This window comes from Trachinotus anak, unplaced genomic scaffold (genome assembly GCF_046630095.1).
Source record: "Trachinotus anak isolate AG129_WGS33_773 ecotype Australia unplaced genomic scaffold, CSIRO_AGI_Tana_v1 ptg000008l, whole genome shotgun sequence".
Taxonomy (NCBI): domain Eukaryota; kingdom Metazoa; phylum Chordata; class Actinopteri; order Carangiformes; family Carangidae; genus Trachinotus; species Trachinotus anak.
In genome coordinates this window covers 14,292,868-14,312,248 of record NW_027273859.1, presented here as the reverse complement: position 1 = coordinate 14,312,248, position 19,381 = coordinate 14,292,868, and the positions used below count along the sequence as shown (strand labels likewise).

General features: G+C 40.9%; 3 protein-coding genes across 4 annotated transcripts; 1 reads left to right on the top strand and 2 right to left on the bottom strand.

Annotated features, from left to right (window-relative positions):
* Position 1: 1 nt before the first annotated feature.
* On the bottom strand, positions 2–10,570 carry tpcn1 (two pore segment channel 1). Its single transcript, XM_071482830.1, has 26 exons — positions 9,936–10,570; positions 6,979–7,115; positions 6,045–6,221; positions 5,840–5,953; positions 5,620–5,750; positions 5,272–5,360; positions 5,108–5,142; positions 4,910–4,968; positions 4,641–4,740; positions 4,338–4,454; positions 4,091–4,215; positions 3,956–4,004; positions 3,791–3,854; positions 3,660–3,704; positions 3,514–3,570; positions 3,375–3,428; positions 3,148–3,220; positions 2,921–3,028; positions 2,671–2,832; positions 2,416–2,531; positions 1,736–1,782; positions 1,556–1,624; positions 1,343–1,439; positions 969–1,108; positions 807–887; positions 2–722 (listed from the first exon to the last, which is right to left on the bottom strand). The coding sequence occupies exons 1-26, from the start codon at positions 10,024–10,026 to the stop codon at positions 579–581; spliced, it is 2,481 nt and encodes an 826-aa protein (XP_071338931.1). The 5' UTR covers positions 10,027–10,570; the 3' UTR covers positions 2–578.
* On the top strand, positions 9,270–13,787 carry iqcd (IQ motif containing D). Of its 2 annotated transcripts, none has more exons than XM_071482836.1 (5): positions 9,270–9,363; positions 11,356–11,974; positions 12,150–12,365; positions 12,480–12,551; positions 13,134–13,787. In XM_071482836.1, exons 2-5 carry the CDS (start codon positions 11,357–11,359, stop codon positions 13,410–13,412), a joined length of 1,185 nt encoding a protein of 394 aa, XP_071338937.1. In that variant the 5' UTR covers positions 9,270–9,363; position 11,356; the 3' UTR covers positions 13,413–13,787. The 2 variants fall into 2 exon arrangements, with proteins under 2 accessions (XP_071338937.1, XP_071338936.1); XM_071482835.1 differs by lacking the exon at positions 9,270–9,363 and adding an exon at positions 10,781–10,865 and having other exon boundaries at positions 13,134–13,560.
* Positions 13,788–14,514: 727 nt separating this feature from the next.
* cfap73 (cilia and flagella associated protein 73) lies at positions 14,515–16,912 on the bottom strand. Its single transcript, XM_071482837.1, has 6 exons — positions 16,687–16,912; positions 16,112–16,204; positions 15,794–15,985; positions 15,150–15,371; positions 14,878–15,036; positions 14,515–14,780 (listed from the first exon to the last, which is right to left on the bottom strand). The coding sequence occupies exons 1-6, from the start codon at positions 16,777–16,779 to the stop codon at positions 14,661–14,663; spliced, it is 879 nt and encodes a 292-aa protein (XP_071338938.1). The 5' UTR covers positions 16,780–16,912; the 3' UTR covers positions 14,515–14,660.
* Between the last annotated feature and the right edge of the window lie 2,469 nt (positions 16,913–19,381).

Here is a 19,381-nt window from a genome sequence, read left to right as displayed (position 1 = left end):
GTTGACAATTTGAACAGTTTATTAAAATCCCTTATTAACTAACTCAAATACATTACAGAATAAGAAGTTATATAAAAGTAAAACACTTTGAGTCTGTTGAGACATTAGTTAGGAGATACACTGTAATTGTTTTGAGCTAAAAGGAGTGTGAGTCTTTATACTTTTGGTCTTAAGACAACTTAGTAGTGTCTGTGTTAATACTGATCAGATGAGCCATTAAACTAAGGCATCGGGTTTAAGTACTACATGATTTGCTAGAATTCACAAAAGGCCTACAGCAGTACACGTACACAACATACTGTGGTGGTACAGGCTCCCTCATAACATTTGCTGCAGGCTTTAAAAAGGCAAGAAAAAGGGCAACGCTCAACGCTCCCATCAGAGCAACAGACCTGCACTGCTGTCTTTCTGTCTGCAGTGATGTTAACTCACCTCCCTCTCACATCAGTCCGAAAGGGCCCGGGCAAGTTTCCCACTGTTGCAAACAGTGAGTGTGGGGCAACTGGAAAAGATCTGGAGTTTCTTAGTATTAATAAAACGTTGAGATGGTGGTGTGTATGTACCGCTTGCAAACTGTTTTAGTTGATGCTATGAGGTCCGGTCTGTGAGTTGAGCTGAGGCTCCGGGAAGGGAGACGGGTCAGAGACAGGACTGTCCAGATTCTCCTCCAGGCTTTGGTCCGGTTGAGGCAGGTTTTCCCTTGAATATTCTGCATACCACTCCTGGAGAGGCATGACGTAGAAAAGGTCAGGAAAGACCAACTAACTACTGTCATGATGTCCAGGATTATTTCTTTAGTTTCTTACCTGCATCTCTTCCTCATACATTTTCATGCTGAGGTCACTCTTCGTCCTAGACCTGCGACCCAGGTACACCAGAGACGAGTGCTGTACACATCAAAGCACGAGGGAAAGCTAGTTAGTGGGATCATCGGTTCATTAGGTGTTACTATGTGTGTGTGTTCTTACCCCACTCCTGTCCATAGCTTGGAGGACTCCCTGTAGAGAGCTGAGGGAGGAAACTCCTGGGCATGTCTGTTTGTACAGCTCTAGAGTGGTTAGAGCTTCATCTCGACTCACCTCTACTTCAAACACGATCCCGTTCTCATCTGCAAACACACAAATAAAAATGACTCACCAATCTCTTAATTCATACTCGGCATTGCCCTTCTACACAGTACTGACAGCTAAATCTGAATCAAATATCAGATCAAAGCATTTTATCTTTTCACCTGTGCAAGAAATAGCACAAATATTCAAAAATACATGAAGGTTGTTCTTAAATGCTACAGATTCTGTAAAATGTATACACAAAATACACAAACACAAACACACAATCCCACCCTCTGGGTTCTCCAGTGGTTCCCGGTTCTTGCGGCTGTAGTTCATGCGGAACACAAACGCATCCAGAATGAACGCCACAATAATAGTCATCACCACCTGGAGAAGGCACACACAATACATCACAGACATCAACGACACATTCCCACGCACTGAAAAAGGCAAAAATGCAGTGTATACTTTCACAGACACTTATGCGATCACACAGGCCTCACCATGGTAACTATGTAAAAGGTCATGAAGTACAGGCGGCTCCAGTGGCTCGTCATAGAGGTCACTCCTTCCTGTGGCAGAGTGAACACAGCAGCAGTCAAACAGTGACACCTACTGATCAATGACAAGACTGCAGAGTGGAGAGAGATTAAAGACAGCACAGACAAATGACTTGATCTTACCATGGTGATGTACCAGTTATTGACCACAGTCAGTTCAAACAGAGTCACTGGAGAGACACAAAACAACAAATGAGTCTACACATAAAAAAACAGGAAAATATACAGATCTGGAGAGAAAAAGCTCATAAGCAAAACCTTCTAGTCATCAAATCCCAAATCAATCGCATCACCAAAGCAAAAATAAATTAATAAATTAATCATAGTAATGAGTTTTGATATAGTTTATTCCTCTGCGCCACATATTAGACCTCCACTCTTGTCCAAAGACGAGGGGTGACACTGAGTGACATACTCCTTCACTGCCACAAAAACAGCAACTGTAGTTTATATAGTCAATCCTCCATACACTGTCGTACTGCCATAAATACTCAGTACGGCACCAAATCCACAGCTGAAAACAGAATAAATAATAATAGAAGTAAAAATGCTCTATTTACTCATGTTTATGTAACATTTTCTAAAAACTACAGTGCCCATCTGTGTTTGGAAATTATTCAGGCTTTTTTTAAAAATGAATGAAATATTCATGAACTTGTGCTCTCAGTAGGAATTAATGAGTTTGTGGTCTACAAGCTACAGACAAGCTGTGGAGAACAGACTTACACATGTTTGGTTTTGTTCTTTTCATGAGATTTGCAGACAACAACAAGAGTATCGTAAACCTATATGAGATGATTTACCAAAGCTGCTGAGGATGTTGTTGAAGTTATTGAGATAATAGTAGCCTTCTTCCAACACTGTTTTATTGCCATGTGTGACGTTGATCTGTCTGTAGGAGTCTGCCACTGTGCTGGTGCTGAGAAAAAAAAGAAATGGATGGAGTGATAAGTAGTTACTAGAAGTGACCATAATTTATCCTCTTATGTTACAAGGTATAGGAGAATGCAGGAGACTAGATACTGACATCCAAATACTGAGAATAAGGCAAGACTCACTTGCAGCAGTTGGGGTAAACCACATCTGCAAAGAACTCCATCCCCACAATTGCAAAGGAGTAGTAGAAGATGATTAAAGTCAACCCCAGACTCGCCATCCTGGGGAAGAGCTCAAACATGGTGTCCAAGACATTGCGATACCTCTGCTTTATCTTAAACAACCTGTCAGAGATGACACATAAAAGTGTAAATGTAAAAAAAAAAAAAAAAAGGAAATATAAACAGTACAACAGTAGAAATGAAAGCCCACCGGAGTAGCTGAAGTGGTCTGAGCACTACAATAAAGTAAAACGGCTCCATATCGAAGGCAAGAGCAATCAGGCCCAGGAAGGCAAACACTGTCACTGAGAAGTCAAACCTGGAAAGACAATCAAAGTAAGGATTATCACTAAAAATTCAGAACCAGTGTTTGGTACGTGTTCACATTACTTCTAGCCATAATTTAGGTTTTAATCAAAAAACCCTGTTATTACTCACAGATTCCACCCAGAGCTGAAGTAAGCCATCGGCCCCAAACCTGTTATTTTTAATAACACCTCTACACCATAAACTAAAAGTGGAAGGACAGATGCAGAGTTAATATTAGTGTAAGTGTATGTAGTCATATTTAATTCATTCTTGTGGCCCTCTATGAACAGTGTTACAGCATATGAATACTGTTGTGAGTCTCTATGTGAGTAGGAGACAGCAGGCATCCTACTCACTGGTCAGGAAAACAATGTAACTCCAGGGAACAAATCTGGACCAGGAAAATCCACCTGGAGGAGGAGGAGAGGAAGGTGAAACATCTGGACATCAACACTCTTTCCCTGAGTGTGTTCATGTTGTCAAGAGAGATCTTACTGTTCAGTGTGTACGTCTCCACTAGGATCCACACACCATTGATGGCCACCACCGCATCTGCAGTCACGAGAAAAGGTTAAAATGTTTATGATGACAGTTTTTGCCTCAATATCTTTGAGGACAGCTGAAAGAATGATGACACTTACACATGGCATATTGGAAGGCCTTAGACTTCACCAGCAGGTTGATCCCTATTAAAGTAGAGAGGAAAGCACTGACAATAAGCAATAGAAATATTTGTTTGGTCTAATAACCCAAAAGAGGAGAAACAGCTTGCCTTTGAAAATTAGGAAGGTCGTGTGCGGAAGGTCATCAAACCAATGTTCTCCACTGCGTCGTGCCTAAACAACACACATATATACAGCACGTATTAAAAAAACAGCAAGAAGGACACAAGGAAGAGTAAATTATAACTACATAGTACAAGTTTAAGACTGCTTACCTTCCATTTAAGGCCAGTGACCTCATAGAACTTATAAAAGTCCTGTAGACTGTAGCAGAGCAGACATGAAAATGTAACAGTGCTATTTAATGCAGACGGATTCTGAGTGAAAAAAAGTGTGTCTCAGGCCGTTACCTGAGCATGGGAGCCCCTGAGGTGTTAAGAGCTTTATATGTAAGGAAGCGGTCTCTTGCAGACATGCGTGGTCGGTAAAAACGCATCAGACCGTCAAACTGTTTCAGCGAAACGCCCATCGGCCTCTGGACAGAAAACAGCAGTGAAACCAAACACAGAGGCTGTGAGTACTTTGCAATATGAATTAAATAAATCCTTTGTCCCAAATATGCAGTTCATTACACTACAAAGAACAGTGAGGTCATACCTGCCGGCTCACTAACAGCTGGAAGGCATGGTCAATAGCAGAGCGTTTGTGAAGCAGAAGAGATTTAAACTTCATTTTCTCAACATCATTAAATGTATCAAACACAACTGCCAGGAGCTGGAGAGGGACACAGATAATGACAGTGTAGTGAGGCTGATGAGCAGTCATATAAAAAGGACTAATGAGATGCAGGAGTTAAATATAATATTTCTCATATGCCAATTGGCACGACAGTTACTGCAATTACACAGATGCATCAGGCTCGACATAAAAGAAACGTTTTAAAAAGAAGGTTATTTGTACCAGGTTCATGATGAAGTAGAGCTCTATGGAGAGGTAAACAATGAAGAAGACACAGGACCAACGGTTCTTGGAGTATGCTGGCATCATCACATCAGGGAAACTATGAGAAAGAGGAAACCAGAAGATACAAAATGAAAACTGTGGAATCAGCTCAAACACAAACATAGTGGGCAAAACAATTCATGCTGAGGACTAAAAGAGGGAAGTACCATTTGCATGCCATGTGTGCAAAAAAAACTGAACTGTCCTACATGTACTGCTGTACTTACTTTGCTGTGGTCAACAGCACAAAAAGACTGACAAGGCTGTTCTCCAGAGTGTTAAAGTACTGCGGAGAAAGGAGAGGGTTGGAGTCAGGAAATCTCACCACAACTGAGACAAAACCCAAAGACAGAAGAACCACCAAAGTCTCCAGACTTACATAATTCAAACAAACTAATGTCAGGCAGACTAAAGACTCAACATACCGGGTCAGCGGTGTTTGGAGAGAAAAGGCAGAAACCTGGAGGAGACAAGGGGCAAATCAAACACTGAGTGACAGAAAAACAGATCCCTAAGTGAACTTCCAAAGAGGGCAGAAAAGAAGCAACAACATTTATATAATACTCATTTAATAACTATATATTCTTACCAAGGATAGCAAATATAACCATGAAGAAAAGCAACAGCAGGAGGATGTCAATAAAAGGTGGGAGGGACTGGAAGATCTGACGCAAGTTTCTGATTGAATGAAAGAAACTGTGTCAGTGACGAGCGCGTTCAACAGTTAAATCAGTGGCGTCTATGTGTTCAAGGAGCAGGATAAAATAATACAAAAAAAAAACCAAAACAAAAAACATAAAAAAAGCACATAAACTATGAGGTAACTGACTCACAAAGTAATGACAACAAAACTAAATGTCAATGAGTAATACATTTAATTTTTTGAAAGACACGACTGCGTCAATCTGTGTGGGTGTTTGATTAGGTTATTATGTACCTTCGCACAGCACCACAGTATCTACAGTCCACCAGGAATATGGGCCTGAGAGCTCTGGTCACTCGCACGTGAGATGTCTGTCTGATCAGAACCACTATGGCCTCCACAAACTGTAGCAGCAGCACACAGGTCTGCGCAGGGAGAGGAGATAACATGAACAATATGCAGTAACAGTAGCTGAATTACTGCGAGCCGAAATGATCCATCATGTGTGACTTACCTTCACCATGGTCCTCTTGTGTCGTATGAACGTGTGGAAGCCTAACCAGCGGAGTTTCATGCATAGCTCAAATGCCACCATAACCAAAGCCAACAGCTCCAGAGTGGCATGGACCTACAGAGGTATCAAATACACAGGAGCTGTTCAGAGGAGTGCGCAACCTTGTGGGGGTGAGTGTGTTTTGTTTGTGCATGTGTTCACTCACGTATACATCCAGGCGCAGTGAGGGCACAGCGGGAGCTTCGCACAGCGACAGCATCATCAGCAGCAGGCCTGTCAGCAGCTCCATCATGTAGAACAGATGGTTGTGGGCAAACAGGTACGCTGCCAGTGCCTTTGGGTTTCGAGGGTGGGTGAAGAACTTATCATTGTTCTCTCCTTCCTGTATATAAAATTCAAAAGACACATATAAGCCACACACTGAGCATGAGTATTCATAATATTTTCTTTCCGCCAGATTCAACTAATGTCCCGCCACTGTGGAGCAGTAGCTGAGGGCTGGGAAACACACTGCAGCTGCTGAAATCGAATCTCACATATTGCTATGATGAGGCAGTGAAACTTGAGTTAAACAAACACAGGGAGTAACTGCTTCATTGCATTAATTGCTGGAACAGAGCTATTACTAATGCTATTAGTTCCACCTGTGCTTTTCCTGCTGTGACAAGTCAATTTATCTGAACCATTTGTTTACCAACTTTCTTGCACTTAATGTGAAAAATGTGTTGTGTGGTGGGAAGTTGCCATAACTCAGACACACAGTTATTATTACTGTATTACAGTTATTACTATATTTACAAAAAATGTACTGTATCTGTCAGAGTTGTAGCTCCTCTTATCAAAACTGAACTGATTATAACCTGGACCTTTTTGAATATAATAACAAACCTGCAAGATTATGCCTCTGTATTAACAACAATCCATTTTTATTAGCCAAGAAATTCCATCTTTGTGCCTCCCTCTTTTGTAATTTTCAGTTTCTTGAATATCAAAATTTTTATTACTTCCTGCAGCTGTTCATGATGTAAATATAGCCCATTAAAAGAGCACATGGTTTAATTATCTACAAGTAATACAGTGTAGAGGATGTAATAAAAAACATCTTATAAACATGTTAGTTTGTTCTAGTTGCTCTGTACCTGCAGGTAGATGGCTGCCTCTTGGTAGTTCATCTCCCAGCTTTGACGTAATGACACATTTTGGGCTCTATAGTTTTGTGGCCCTGGTGTTGAGATCACAGCATTGTTCACTATGTCATAGTTGCCTCCACCTCCGTCTGGAAGAAAACATGCAAGTGTCAGTTTATTGATACAGCCCTTATATATGCGGAAAAGCTAACTGGAACTTAAATTAGCTTGTCTTTTAATTTCCATGCTTATTCTTTTTATGAAACCATATATGGATCACTCACTCACACTCTCACACTCTCACACACACAGACACACACAGAGTACATAGAGGAGTATGCGCCTACCAATGCAGTCTAGCTCTAACTGTAAGGCATAAGAGGAGATCACCACTGGACTCTCGTGATGGGTCTGATCTTCATGGAAACCAGCTGCATGCACGCATAAGCACTCCATTGATCAGTTCGGATTTGTCTGTGTGCCTCAGTTGTGTGGATGTATTATGGTCCCTGAAGTCCACCGCACTGATTGTGTGTGTGTTTCTGTGTGTGTGTGTGTGTGTGTGTGTGTGTGTGTGTGTGTGTGTGTGTGTGCGTGTGTGTCAATTGCAGTATGCTGTTCTTGCTCCAGCATCCACACACATCTGGAGATACAGATTGCCAAACATTCCACTCAGGCTTGATGCAAACTCCAGAAACACAGTCACAAGTGGAGTCCTGATGCGAGTCCTCACAGATCCAGAGATATCCAGGCCGAGTTGGGTGATCGAAGTGACACTAGAGACAGAACACCACTCAAAACAACTTACTACAGTCAGTACCTCTTTGACAACTGGTCGCTTCTTTTGGAAAAAGCGTCTCTCTTGAGGAGAGAAATTCTAGTAATAACCAGTAACAGTGAAATGTTGCTGCCTTAACAGCAGAGTTTGAACTTTGGACTGAGCTCTGTCAGTCAGTAAGAAAGTGCCATGTTTGCACTGATGTCACATTGCCTATTACATCTCCTTCCTGCCACAGAGAGGATACAGACACAAGACAGATAAACCACAGGAGGAATTAATCCTGTGCTACAAGATCCAGTGCGACTAACTCTCAGAAGACAGGGAGGACATCTAGATACCCAACGATACGACAACAGAAATCCATTACACAGAATTAGGTAATGACTCCCTTCAAAATGACACAAATAATACTTTTTTCTTTAAAATACACTGTCTACAAAATGAACTCAAAAGTACAATAGTAAAAGATGAAATCCGAATGAACACAACATTGTCTAATCATCATTCAATTACAGATTCATGGTCAGATTCAAGCAGGATCTCGCATAAATATAAATCATAGTCTCTTTCTTGAATAAGAAATCTCTTCATGTGTCTTTCTGCAGCTGCACATTTCAGTCCTGTGCGAGTCTATCTGGGTGATCTTCCCACACACTGTACATCACATGTTTCTGCTTCAGGCACAAATCCTCGGAATAAAATGCTGTGGAGACCATATGAGTCTCAGAAAAGCAGTCACAGACGTTTCCTGTCCACCATGACCGCAGCAGATCGAGCTGAAGTGTGAAGATCAGATTCCAGTCCAGCAGCAGCCTGGCTATTATCCTGACAGGAGTACACCCCGTGTCTGCCGTGTGCCATTCCAACCCCTCATTTGTTTGAGAACAATAACATGTTTGGAGCTCCCACTCAATAACATGGTGGGGTCAGGCTCACAGAAACACAAACAAACTCAGCAGTCATGCCTGTTTCTCCCAGGAAAAACAAAATATAGTTTTGTGGTGATCTGAAGGGTCCTTATCACCAGCAATAAAACTCAACTCCAAACTTCTAGCCAAGCATGTGATTTGTCACTAAGGTGATACCATGCAGCCTTCTTTCGCAGTGTCCAGGTTCAAACTCCCTCTCTTTCCAGAAAGCTCTAACAGTAATCAGCAAGAACAATGTGAAACTTCCTCATTGTCCACCACTCCTAGATATCCATGGGGGAAAAAACCTCCTCTGCTCTTCCTGTTCACCTCCAGAGCCAGAGAAAATGATCCAGTAGGCTCACACACACAGACACACTTACACACAGGCTACAGACATTCACACACACAACACACACGCTGCCTATGAGCAACAGGGAGGGGCTGAGGGGGTCCACTGTCTGCTGAGGCAGCAGTTTCTCAGATGGGTCATTTTGTAGCTTATATGTGAGGAATACAAAGGGAGCAGGATTACTATGTTGGGTGGATGCATGGACACTCATACATACTGTGTGCGCACACACACGTGATCACAACGGAGCCTGGTGGACAATCTCTTTTCTCAGATAAAGCAGTGTGGCCTGGACGTGCAGCAAGCATGTAGCCAGCTGTCATCAACAGGCTTCAGACAGCACCAGTGCAAACTTGGTAAGTAGATGAAAATTGACTTCGTATCACAAAATATAGTTCTGCAATAACATAAAAGTAATCTTCTACAAACAACACTATAAATACAAATACAAAAACAATGCATCACCACTCAGGCAGCAGTAACATGTATAGTGCGGCATAATCAAAGTGTACATTTCTGTCTTTCTTTATATAGAAGAAACCAACCACCGAGCCTCTTCTCAGCTGGTACTCCTAACTTTTAGTAATTGTGTTAACTGTTTTAGAGAACTGTGGATTCACCTTTGTCATTTTGGAGACTAGTTTGTGGAGGTGTTGAATCTAATACTTTGCCCATTTATATCAGTGATAGTAAACTAAAACAACAGGGAACAGTTTAATGCAATGCAGTAGCACAAAAAATGACCACGAAGTTGAACCAACACCTCTCTTACACAGTTTGAACAAAAACATCATAACCTTCATAATGGTAGCACTGTGTATTAGACTGCATTATTTTTGGCAAATCTGTGTATTTGTGCTTTAATTGTATTGTATGGCATGGCCTACATAACTGCCCTGAGGCTGAGGACATCACAGCACAAACTCACTCTCGTCTCCCCTCTCTGTCTCCTCGCTGAGCAGACCGCTGTTTGCTTCGTCCCAGGTCAAGATGAGAGGCACATCGTCGTCCGACTCCATACTAGCAGATAAACAGGCTGCAACCCGCCTTGATTCGCTAGCGTTCAGTTAATAATCTAATCGACCTTTACCAACTAGATAACTACACGATTTGTTCTGCAAACTGTGGCTAACAAACGGAGTACTTCTTATGCTGTGCTAGCCAAGGTGATAGCTAAGTTTAAATGTCTCTGCGGAGACATTGAACACAGGAACTACCAGCTTTTAAGTTGTGTGAGGCGAGCAATGCCTGCTGGCTGCAGATTCGGTCTTTGTCCTGTCACAGATGACATCTGTCACCGATTCAGCTGGTTCTCTGTCACCCTGGCTAACAAGCCGAGACAGTTCGTCTCTGTCCATTACGGCATCGTCACCGCACACCGGGCTTCGTGCTGGACAACAGACACTCTTTGTGTTTTGGTAACATTTAATCGATACCCAAGTACACCCGTTTTATATCCGCTTAATACTTTCGCAAACAACAACACCTAACACTCATTAACGACACAACAAACGCTCTACAGATACTGTGCCCATCCGTACATCAACAAACTTTCGCGACACTGGACCAACTCACGGCAGGCTCAGTGACCGTGGCCAAATTTTCAAAATAAAAATCAGTGGCTGTAATTCTGTGCCGTAAAACAATGAATCGAAAAATATCACATTTATTCATCCCTTTATTTAATAAAAAAATACTATATATATGTATATATGCATGTATTTATTTTCTGTGTCATAATACAGTCTATGGTCATAAGCTATATATGCGCCATATCACTGTCATTAGTGGTTTCTTAGCAACAGTGCAGTAACTGTCAACAACATTTTCTGCTTGGACCCGAGGCACGACCCGACAGGTATGTAGCGTATAAATCCTTTTTAACACTGCTTCATCTGAACCAACACAAGCTAAAGAGACAGCTGTCATACCCCGTAACATTTTTCAACGACTTAAAGTTAAAAAAAAAAAAAAAAAAAAGTACATCACTGAACGACCATTCTCAATGTAGTTGCAATGCAGACTTTGAGTTTCCCCCTCGGCCTTATGTAAGTGCAAAGTATCTGTGACTCAGATGTAAGGTGAGCACACAGAAACTTTACACTTTTAGTACAAGAATTTGAAAACGGCCTTCTAGTGATAAACTCTGAACTCTGGCCTATAGACAAAAGCATTTATATGGAAGTGCTACCTACTGTGTAGAAAACAAAGTAGCTATACAAACAAAGTAACAATACTTAAGAGGATAGTATTTTAAGCCAACATAGATAAACATTGTATGGTCATATGTAAAGTATAAAAATTTTACTTTAGTTTTTGTCATGGTTTGTTCTTTTCCTATCATCCAGTATGTTTGCAAAGGGGCCAATAAGGCTGGTAAAGCACCGGTCGGTGGATGCTCTAAAGGACCATGATCTGTCACAGAAAAAGCAGCTCTCCTTTGAGGCTCAGCGCATCTCAAGCGTACTAGAAAACTGCATCAGTCAAATTGAGATAGTGGCAGCTTTGCCTGCTATCCTCCACTTAAACAGTTCATCTAGTGTTGTGGATGAGGAGCTGAGTAGGGCACTTCAAATGCATCAGCTATTAGTTGAAAGATTGGAGGAAAGTCTAAAGCAGGAGTCGGAGGATGGAGAAGATGGAGAGGCAAGGAAGAGAGCAAAGGCTCGGCTTGAGAAGGACATCAAAAACTCTGTCAGGGACCTGCTCAGGCTTATCCGAGCACATCCAGGTGACATTTTTGGTTTTAGAGAGAGAGGTATGGAAGTGGGGGAGAGTGAGTACAAACTGATTCGAGGGCTTAAGATGTTTCACAGCCAAATGGTAGTAAAGTTGCTTACCAGTCTGGAAGAGGACCTACAGCTGGTCCTGTACAAGCCAGCATCTCCATCCCCTGCCCACAGTCTGGAGCACATGGCTCTAATGGAGGAAGAGGTCGCTACAAGCGAGAAGGAAACAGATGCAAAGGTGGGGCACCACATTGGATGTTGAAAAAGAAGCCTTCACTAAAAAGAGTCCAGTGTACTTCATGTGTAACTTGGTTCGATGCAGCTAGAGAAGGAAAAAACAAGACTTATAGCCAGCATATCCTCTGCTCTTGGCCTTTTTCCTATCTCAACTATTGTGTCTGTTTTTATCACAGATTTCTCAGAAAAAAATTCTGGTAAAAAATTTGCAGTGTTCTCTGCAAGGCAAGAACACACAAGAAGCGGGTATGTCACTTGCAGCTGAGCAGTGCCAGCAACATGTCAAGATATCAAAAAAACAGACCAGCATGAAACAGGAAATTGATCAACTGACCATTCAACTTAACAATTTGATCATTGAGAACAGACAGGCAGAGAGAGTACTCCAAGAGGTAAGTTTAGTTTATTTGGTATTTCACAGTAAATGTTTCATATTTAATTAGTAGTAACATATTTAGTTTCCATTTAAACCAATGTCAGGTAATAATGTTTTTCTTCCTTGGCAGAAATATGAAAAAGTGGAGACAGAAATTGAATATTTGCTCTACAAGTTTGACAATGAAATAGAAGAAAATCAGGTAAAAAAAAAATCACCACAAAATGTCCAAAGATACTGGAAAAATATAAATTGTGTATACTAATACATATACCTGATAAGAATGTATTCAGGATGTTAAACGTGACACTCTTTTCTTGACTAGATGTAGTTATTAAATTGCCTTAACACAGGGTCCATTAACTAGAATTTTCCAAAGCCTTCAACCACATCTCTCACTCTTCATCAGCTGATGGAGTTTGGTTTGGTTTGAGATCCAGCATTGATGCATTCACACTTGTATAACATCTGATAACAATGTGTGACAGATTATCTATGTAATTGGTTTAGACAAATTTTAGTCTGTTTTTTTTTTCCATACCATTAGTGAATTTATACCTTCCTACTAAATATATTATTATTTTAAAGATTTCAGGATGTTTAGATTGTATCTGTGAAATGAGTATATGAATGTTTTGTAACACTTATTTTCTTTGGTCAGATTTAACTTCTAATGTCTTCTATCTCCATTTTTCTTTGCTATCCATCACTTTCACCTCTGTCTTTTTCTCTTTTCCATCCTTACACCCCTCAACGCCATAACTGCCACCATCTCCTCTCTCAGGCCGACCTGGAGCTGAATGAAGTTGATAATGAAAAGGAGGAGGAGGAGCTGAGGAGGCTAGAAAAACCCTTTTCTGTCCTAGAGGAGGAGTGCAACCAGGTCCAGGAGAGGCGTCGGCTGGCAGAGGAGAAGAGAGAGAAGGAGATAAGGGAGCTTGAGTTGAAGACCAAAGCTGCTATTTTCGCCCAAGCCTGGTGGAGGGGTTACAGTACTCGCAAAGCCTTAATGAACAAGGGCAAAAGCAAGAAAGCCAAAAAAGGCAAAGGCAAGAAGAAATAAACAGATGACTAGTTTCATTACACTGGTGCTACACCAATACACACTCTGCTTGTTGGGCAAATACAATTATACCCCAGATTCAGTGTAGTTGTCATCCATGCCATTAGCATAAGCATTGTCTATTTGTGTGAACTACAGAATATGCACAACATCGATATCAAACTAATTGCAAATGATGAAACATCAGCAGATACTGAAACATTCTTATTGCTTAAAACCAATGGACATCCACACAGGTGTGTTTGTGAACTTTGTTGCACCTGTTATGAGTGAACAACTTAGACCTTTATAATAATTGTTAGTATATGGAGTTTCAGCACATTTCCAGCATACGTCTAATCAAATAATAAATAAACAAAAATATGGATTCATTCATTGGGTATACCCATTGCTGTTTTCTTTAATGGCCACAAGGTGACAGTACAGGCTGTTGCATTCTAAATTATCAATTACCTACATTACATTACATTCATTTGGCTGTCAAGCAGACTATAGGAGCAACAGTACATGTTAATTGATGACGATACTAGATATACAGTATTTTTCAAGTTAAAACATGTCAACTTAAAATGTATATGGGTTTATAAAACTGTACATAAAGTAGTTCAAACTAGCTGTGCCTCTGGCAGCACAACAGTAATATGCTGTTTACACACTGATGCTTCAATCATCTGATGAAGTCAATCATCTAATGATGTCATATATAATAAAATACAGTGGTGGAAGAAGTTTTCAGATTCTTGAAAGTATCAATATACAAAATGCACTGATGTACATGTATACAAATGCAGGACTTTGACTTGTAAAGGTGTTTTTTTTTTCATTACTGTGTTGGCACTTTAACTTTAGTAAAGGCTCTGAATACGTCTTCCCCACTGCCACTTATTAAACTCATGACGTTTATTGGCAAATTGGCAGATAAAAAAGGTCTTTATTCTAAATTCAAATGAAAACGACTAAAACCACAATTAAGGCAGGTGCCCACTTCTGGGACAAATATTTCTGCTAATATTATACCCACCCTTGATACTTTTTCCTTACTGACAGAATAAATATACGAGAAACCCTTGTCAAAATGATGACTCAGTTGTCAACTGATATCTTCAGTGTTTTCAGTTTACTGTAGTTCTTTGTCTTCAAGTTTAAAGTTCAGTTAACTCACAGAGTAACAAACAATAGTTCAGTGAATTCTGTTTTAAAGCAGCATAGAAACTTACGTTTTATTTCAAATTGAAATATCATCATTTTTTAGAGCAAATTGTGACGCGCTTGTTTTTTTTTGTCACTTTTCTGTCCGTCGTTGTACATCTGCGAGGGAGTTTGATATTGTTTCACTATGTTTCCATAGTCCTGGATGAACGTCTTGACCTAAGAGGGAGGCAGTAGCAAACAGTGTGTTATAATGATGATCATTTTCTGTTGCTCTGGATGTTTGTCACCATCTCTGCTCTTTCAGGGTACATACCTTGCCCAGCTGATTGTCTGTGTCATTCATATCGACACCCTCCTCTTCTTCTACTGTGGCACCTGTCAGTTCATAGAGGTTGAGGGTTGCCATCTTAATCTGTCCCAGTTGGAGAGTTTTCTTTGCCGCAGTTTCCTGAATATGGTTCCACTTCCTTTCCTGTATGAAGACATGGACAACTAAATGTCATACAGAAGATGGTAGTTCAGTCTTGAAGCACCATATATGTTCTCACATTGGACCTGGACTCATTTGTGTGTTATGTGTGGTACCCAGAGCAGAGCTTCAGAGCGTGTGTCATCCAGCTCAGTCTGGAGCTGGGACAGTTCATTGTTCTTTTGCAGATGCAGCAACTGATGCTGGTCATTCAGTGTCACCAGTTCTTTTTTCTTCCGGTCAACCTGCTCCTGCGCCTCTCTCTCCCTCTCAGAGAGCTGGTCTTTCAAGTGGAGAAGACCCTCCACATGATCCGTGAGTAACTCCACGTCTTTGAACTGTAACACACACACATTGAAACTCCACTATCTCCTCAAAACATGTCAGGGTTTTCAATAGTCTGAGTAAGGCCACCTCACCTGAAACACGGACCACCCCTGCTAACGTGACAAAATTTACTGCACTTTTCAAAAAATAAAAAGTTAACTTGAGACTAATAAATCAAGCTTTACCACCATGACTAAACAATTTCCAGAGGTCAAAGCTTTGGACCCTCAGAGAAATTCCTCATTTAGAAAATACTTGCATTATACCGAAGGAGTTGTGTGAGAAAAGCTTTTAGAGCAGCAAAAAGATGAGTTGTATGTAATAGTTGTATAACGTGTAGTTTAGGAGTTGACATGTTAGGTGGTCCTATGAGTTTCAAAAGGGATTTAGTCACATGTTTCTCCTTCATGTAAAAATCCTCAAAGTAGCCTACCTTAGTCAATTTCATCATCTGCTCCATTATCTCACGGTACTGAATGTGGCTCTGCAACTCAAGCTGTAGCTGCTGACTGAACTCTATCAGTTCAGCCTTCTTCTTCTTTAGCCTCTCTATCTCCTTGCTTTTTTGGAGAACCTCTTTCCTCTCCCTCTCTGCTTTTTCAACAACTCGAGCAGCATCTTCATCCTATACACAGAAGGATACAGAACGATTTTAGTTACTTAGGCTGGTGACATCCAGTTCCATCCATGTAAGTGAAATCCAGTATGTGCAGACTGATACAGGAGTCATGTGTGAAATATGGTACCCTACCTTGAGAAACATATCAAGGCCAAATTGAAAGTCCTGTGTCTTCTGGTGGTCCTTTTGCAACCCATCTACGCGCTGTTGCAAACTCTGCAACTTCTGCATAAAAACACAGCCATTGGACAAAGGTTTACTAAAGAATATGAACTAATTCTCAAATGCATGTTTTGTTTCCTTTGCAAGGTGTTTGCTATCTTTGCTATCTTTGATGACCAGAGAGAATATGAAAGCATTTTTTATATTAATCTTATTTTCTTGATTACTAGATTACTACACACATTAGAGGTTTGTAAAATTGGAGAAGGTATTATGATTCAATTAAGTCTTCCAAAAATGTTGAAGCTATGAAGATTGTGCTTTTATTTAAACTAAAATTTAAGCTTATTTAAACTCAAACTTTTGAGACATTTTGATGTATATAGCCTATTTTTTTTATTAACGTTATCATGCACATGGTCATGGGTTTCTGGCCTGTTTATTTTCATTTTAGGCAGGTTGTTTTACGCTCCTAGAACGACTCTCTGTGACCCGAAAGTCAACAAATAAAGTACTGAAAAACAAAACTTCAGCCAGCTCCGCACCTGATTTCGCTCCTCTAACGCCCGTCCACAGTCTTCCTCCTCCCGGAGTCTCCTCTGCAGACCGAAGAGCATGCTGCTCCTGTCGGCCGCCATCACAAAGCCGCCCCCTGCAGCCGGCTCCCGGTTCACACGCAGGCCTGGTTAAAAGTTACTGACAGTGGTCGTTGAGCCTGACCGGCGGACGGGGAGACCTCCACAGAAACTCAGTGTGAAAGCTGATGGATGCGTTTGGAAAGTTTTGGGGAAGATTTAACCTTTCCTCCTCTTAATCGCTGGTTGAAAGTTTGTTTTCAAAGTTTCTATGACCTCCGGCGTTGCTCCCGTCGTTTCTATGGCAACACAAACCCGAGTCCTTTAAAGACACAATCCGGCATTTCCTGCAAAAACAAAACACACACACACACACACACACACAAAAAAAAAAATAAATAAATAAATAAATAAAAAAACACAGCGCCACCAACCAGTTAACTAGAAATTCGCAAACTTGAAATTCAAATTTAAAGTAATGGCATAAAGATTATTATTTTCATTTAATCTAAGTCAGGCTCCAATAGAAGTGCAAAGACTGATCAAAAACTAATCAGCAAATTGAAATTGAAATGGAGGCTATACCAAAAACACAATTTTTGAGCAATCATGCCAAATATTTGGCGATTTCCAGCTTTTGAAGGATCCTTTTTAGACATGTTTTAATATTGTTAATCGCTGCAAACACAATCCCACCAGTTCTCAGGTTGAAAAATTCTTTATTATTCCACCGTTTTATAATTTATGTACATATACTTCAACCAAAAAACTCTCAAACTTAAAAATGTTCAGCTCAATAAAAAAGGATATTATCAGATGTATTCAGTTTTTGAGATATTTCATTCTTTCCAAAATTTTCAAGTTTTTTTTTTTTTTCAAAGTTTTCCACCATTTTTCATGCATTTTTCACTTCTAGTCATTCTTACTTTAAGATAGAAACTCCAGTCACAACAGGTTCAGAAACTTTCCTTCATTTTTGGTTGCTGCTTAAAGTCAGAGAGTGGGGAGAAGCTGTTCAACTGGACTGAAAAATCTCTGTTTGACTTGTCCTCACAGCCACAAATTTCACTCTACACATATCATTTTTAAGCACGGTGACTTACAGAATTTGAACTAAAAGCCTCTGAGTGACAGGTGTACCATCTAACTGCCCCATTGGCTCCAATGTTAAGTGAGACCAGAAAATATGGAGGAAAATAGGGAGAGGGGTTAATGTTCTTTGGGCATAGATAATAAAACAAGTCAGAGTGACAAGATCGAACAATGGGAAGGTTATTTAATACTGATCATGAAAGTGATGGTAACTTTTCGATGCTGTCCAGTACGATGAAAAGGTCGAGGGAAATAGGCTGCTGATGAGGTGGTTCAGGGAGTCAAAGATCGTGGGTGCTGATGCAGGATTTACATGTTGAACCTCAGTGCTGATTATGGAGCTTTTTAGACCTTATTTTCGGGCTTTTTAGACCTTTATTTATAGGTACAGTGAGAGAGACAGGAAAGTTGGGGAGAGAGAGAGAGAGAGAGAGAGAGAGAGAGAGAGAGAGGGAATGACATGCAGCAAAAGGCTGCAGACTGGATTTGAACCCCAGGCCACAGCGGTTAAGACTAAGCTTTAATGGTACGCAGTCTACTAGGTGAGCCACTGAAGCACCCCCAAGCTTCTGAACTTCTGAGACAAAAATCAGGAAAGAAAGTCAGTGATGGCATTGGAGTTACCAGGAACGTGAGCTGTTTGAAAGATATATTGGTGTGACCAAGCGCCAGGGTAGGCGGTACATGAATGGCATGATGAGTGGGGAGTTGGAGCGTCCTTTGTTAACCATGTCTGCTACTGCTAGATTGTCTGAGTATGTGAGGATGGACCATTTGTGGTCCCACAGAACAGCAGTGGCTATTAATGGGTAGATTTCAAAGAGGGGGGAGCAAGAGATTTGGGATTCTTTTGCCAGCTTCAGAGGCCATTCTTCTGCAAATCATCTACCATTATAGAAACAACCAAAAGTGGCAGAAGGAACGGCATCAGTGTACAGATTAATGTTGTGAGGATGAGTCAGTTGGTCATCATTGAAAAAAGAAATCCCATTCAAGCAATCAGATTGAGCCATAGATGAAGTACGGTGCAGCTTGAATCATCCAAAGACATGGAAGCCAAGAGAGAGGGGGCGGAAGAAGCGATGGATAATAGGTGAGAAATAAAGGCACGCGGTTTGCGTAGGGCAAAGTTGAGGTAGCCTAGGAGGGAGAGAAGGTGTTTGGTGCAGCATGGAGCAAGGAGGAAATTAGAGATCAAAAGGCTGAGCCAGTTGAGCTTTTAGACTGGGAGAGAGGCCTGAATCGGCTCTGTATTGAAGGTGATTCCTAACTCTATGGACATGGATGGTGTTTATGAGATTGCCGTATGAGGTGTGATTGAGGTGTGGTCCTGCTCCTGAAACTTAGATAGCTTCAATTCTTAGCAGCTAGCTTGCAGCTTGGCGCCGGGTCGAGAGTGGGTCAAGCTGGCTGCCCCCCCCCCTCAATTTTATTTAATTTTATTTTATAGGTGAAATCCTGTATTGTACATGGCTGTTGTTTCAACTAACTAAAAAAGTAGGACTCACATCACACCACTTCCACTACAATTTGCATTCTTCATCCCTTTCAGTTAACTAGCTGGTTAAAAATT

Bases quoted from the DNA above. Each gene is read 5' to 3' on its own strand.
- tpcn1 (XM_071482830.1), bottom strand. From the start codon at position 10,026: ATGGAGTCGGACGACGATGTGCCTCTCATCTTGACCTGGGACGAAGCA. The intron at 1,783-2,415 runs GTAAATCATCTC...GTGTCTCTCCAG, and splicing joins CAACATCCTCAGCAGCTTTG to TGACTCTGTTTGAACTGACT. The intron at 1,625-1,735 runs GTAAGATCAAGT...ACTCTGCCACAG, and splicing joins ATAACTGGTACATCACCATG to GAAGGAGTGACCTCTATGAC.
- iqcd (XM_071482836.1), top strand. From the start codon at position 11,357: ATGTTTGCAAAGGGGCCAATAAGGCTGGTAAAGCACCGGTCGGTGGAT. The intron at 12,366-12,479 runs GTAAGTTTAGTT...CTTCCTTGGCAG, and splicing joins CAGAGAGAGTACTCCAAGAG to AAATATGAAAAAGTGGAGAC. The intron at 12,552-13,133 runs GTAAAAAAAAAA...CTCCTCTCTCAG, and splicing joins ATGAAATAGAAGAAAATCAG to GCCGACCTGGAGCTGAATGA.
- cfap73 (XM_071482837.1), bottom strand. From the start codon at position 16,779: ATGGCGGCCGACAGGAGCAGCATGCTCTTCGGTCTGCAGAGGAGACTC. The intron at 15,986-16,111 runs GTAGGGTACCAT...TTCTGTGTATAG, and splicing joins GCCTTGATATGTTTCTCAAG to GATGAAGATGCTGCTCGAGT. The intron at 15,037-15,149 runs GTACCACACATA...GTCTTCATACAG, and splicing joins GCTCTGAAGCTCTGCTCTGG to GAAAGGAAGTGGAACCATAT.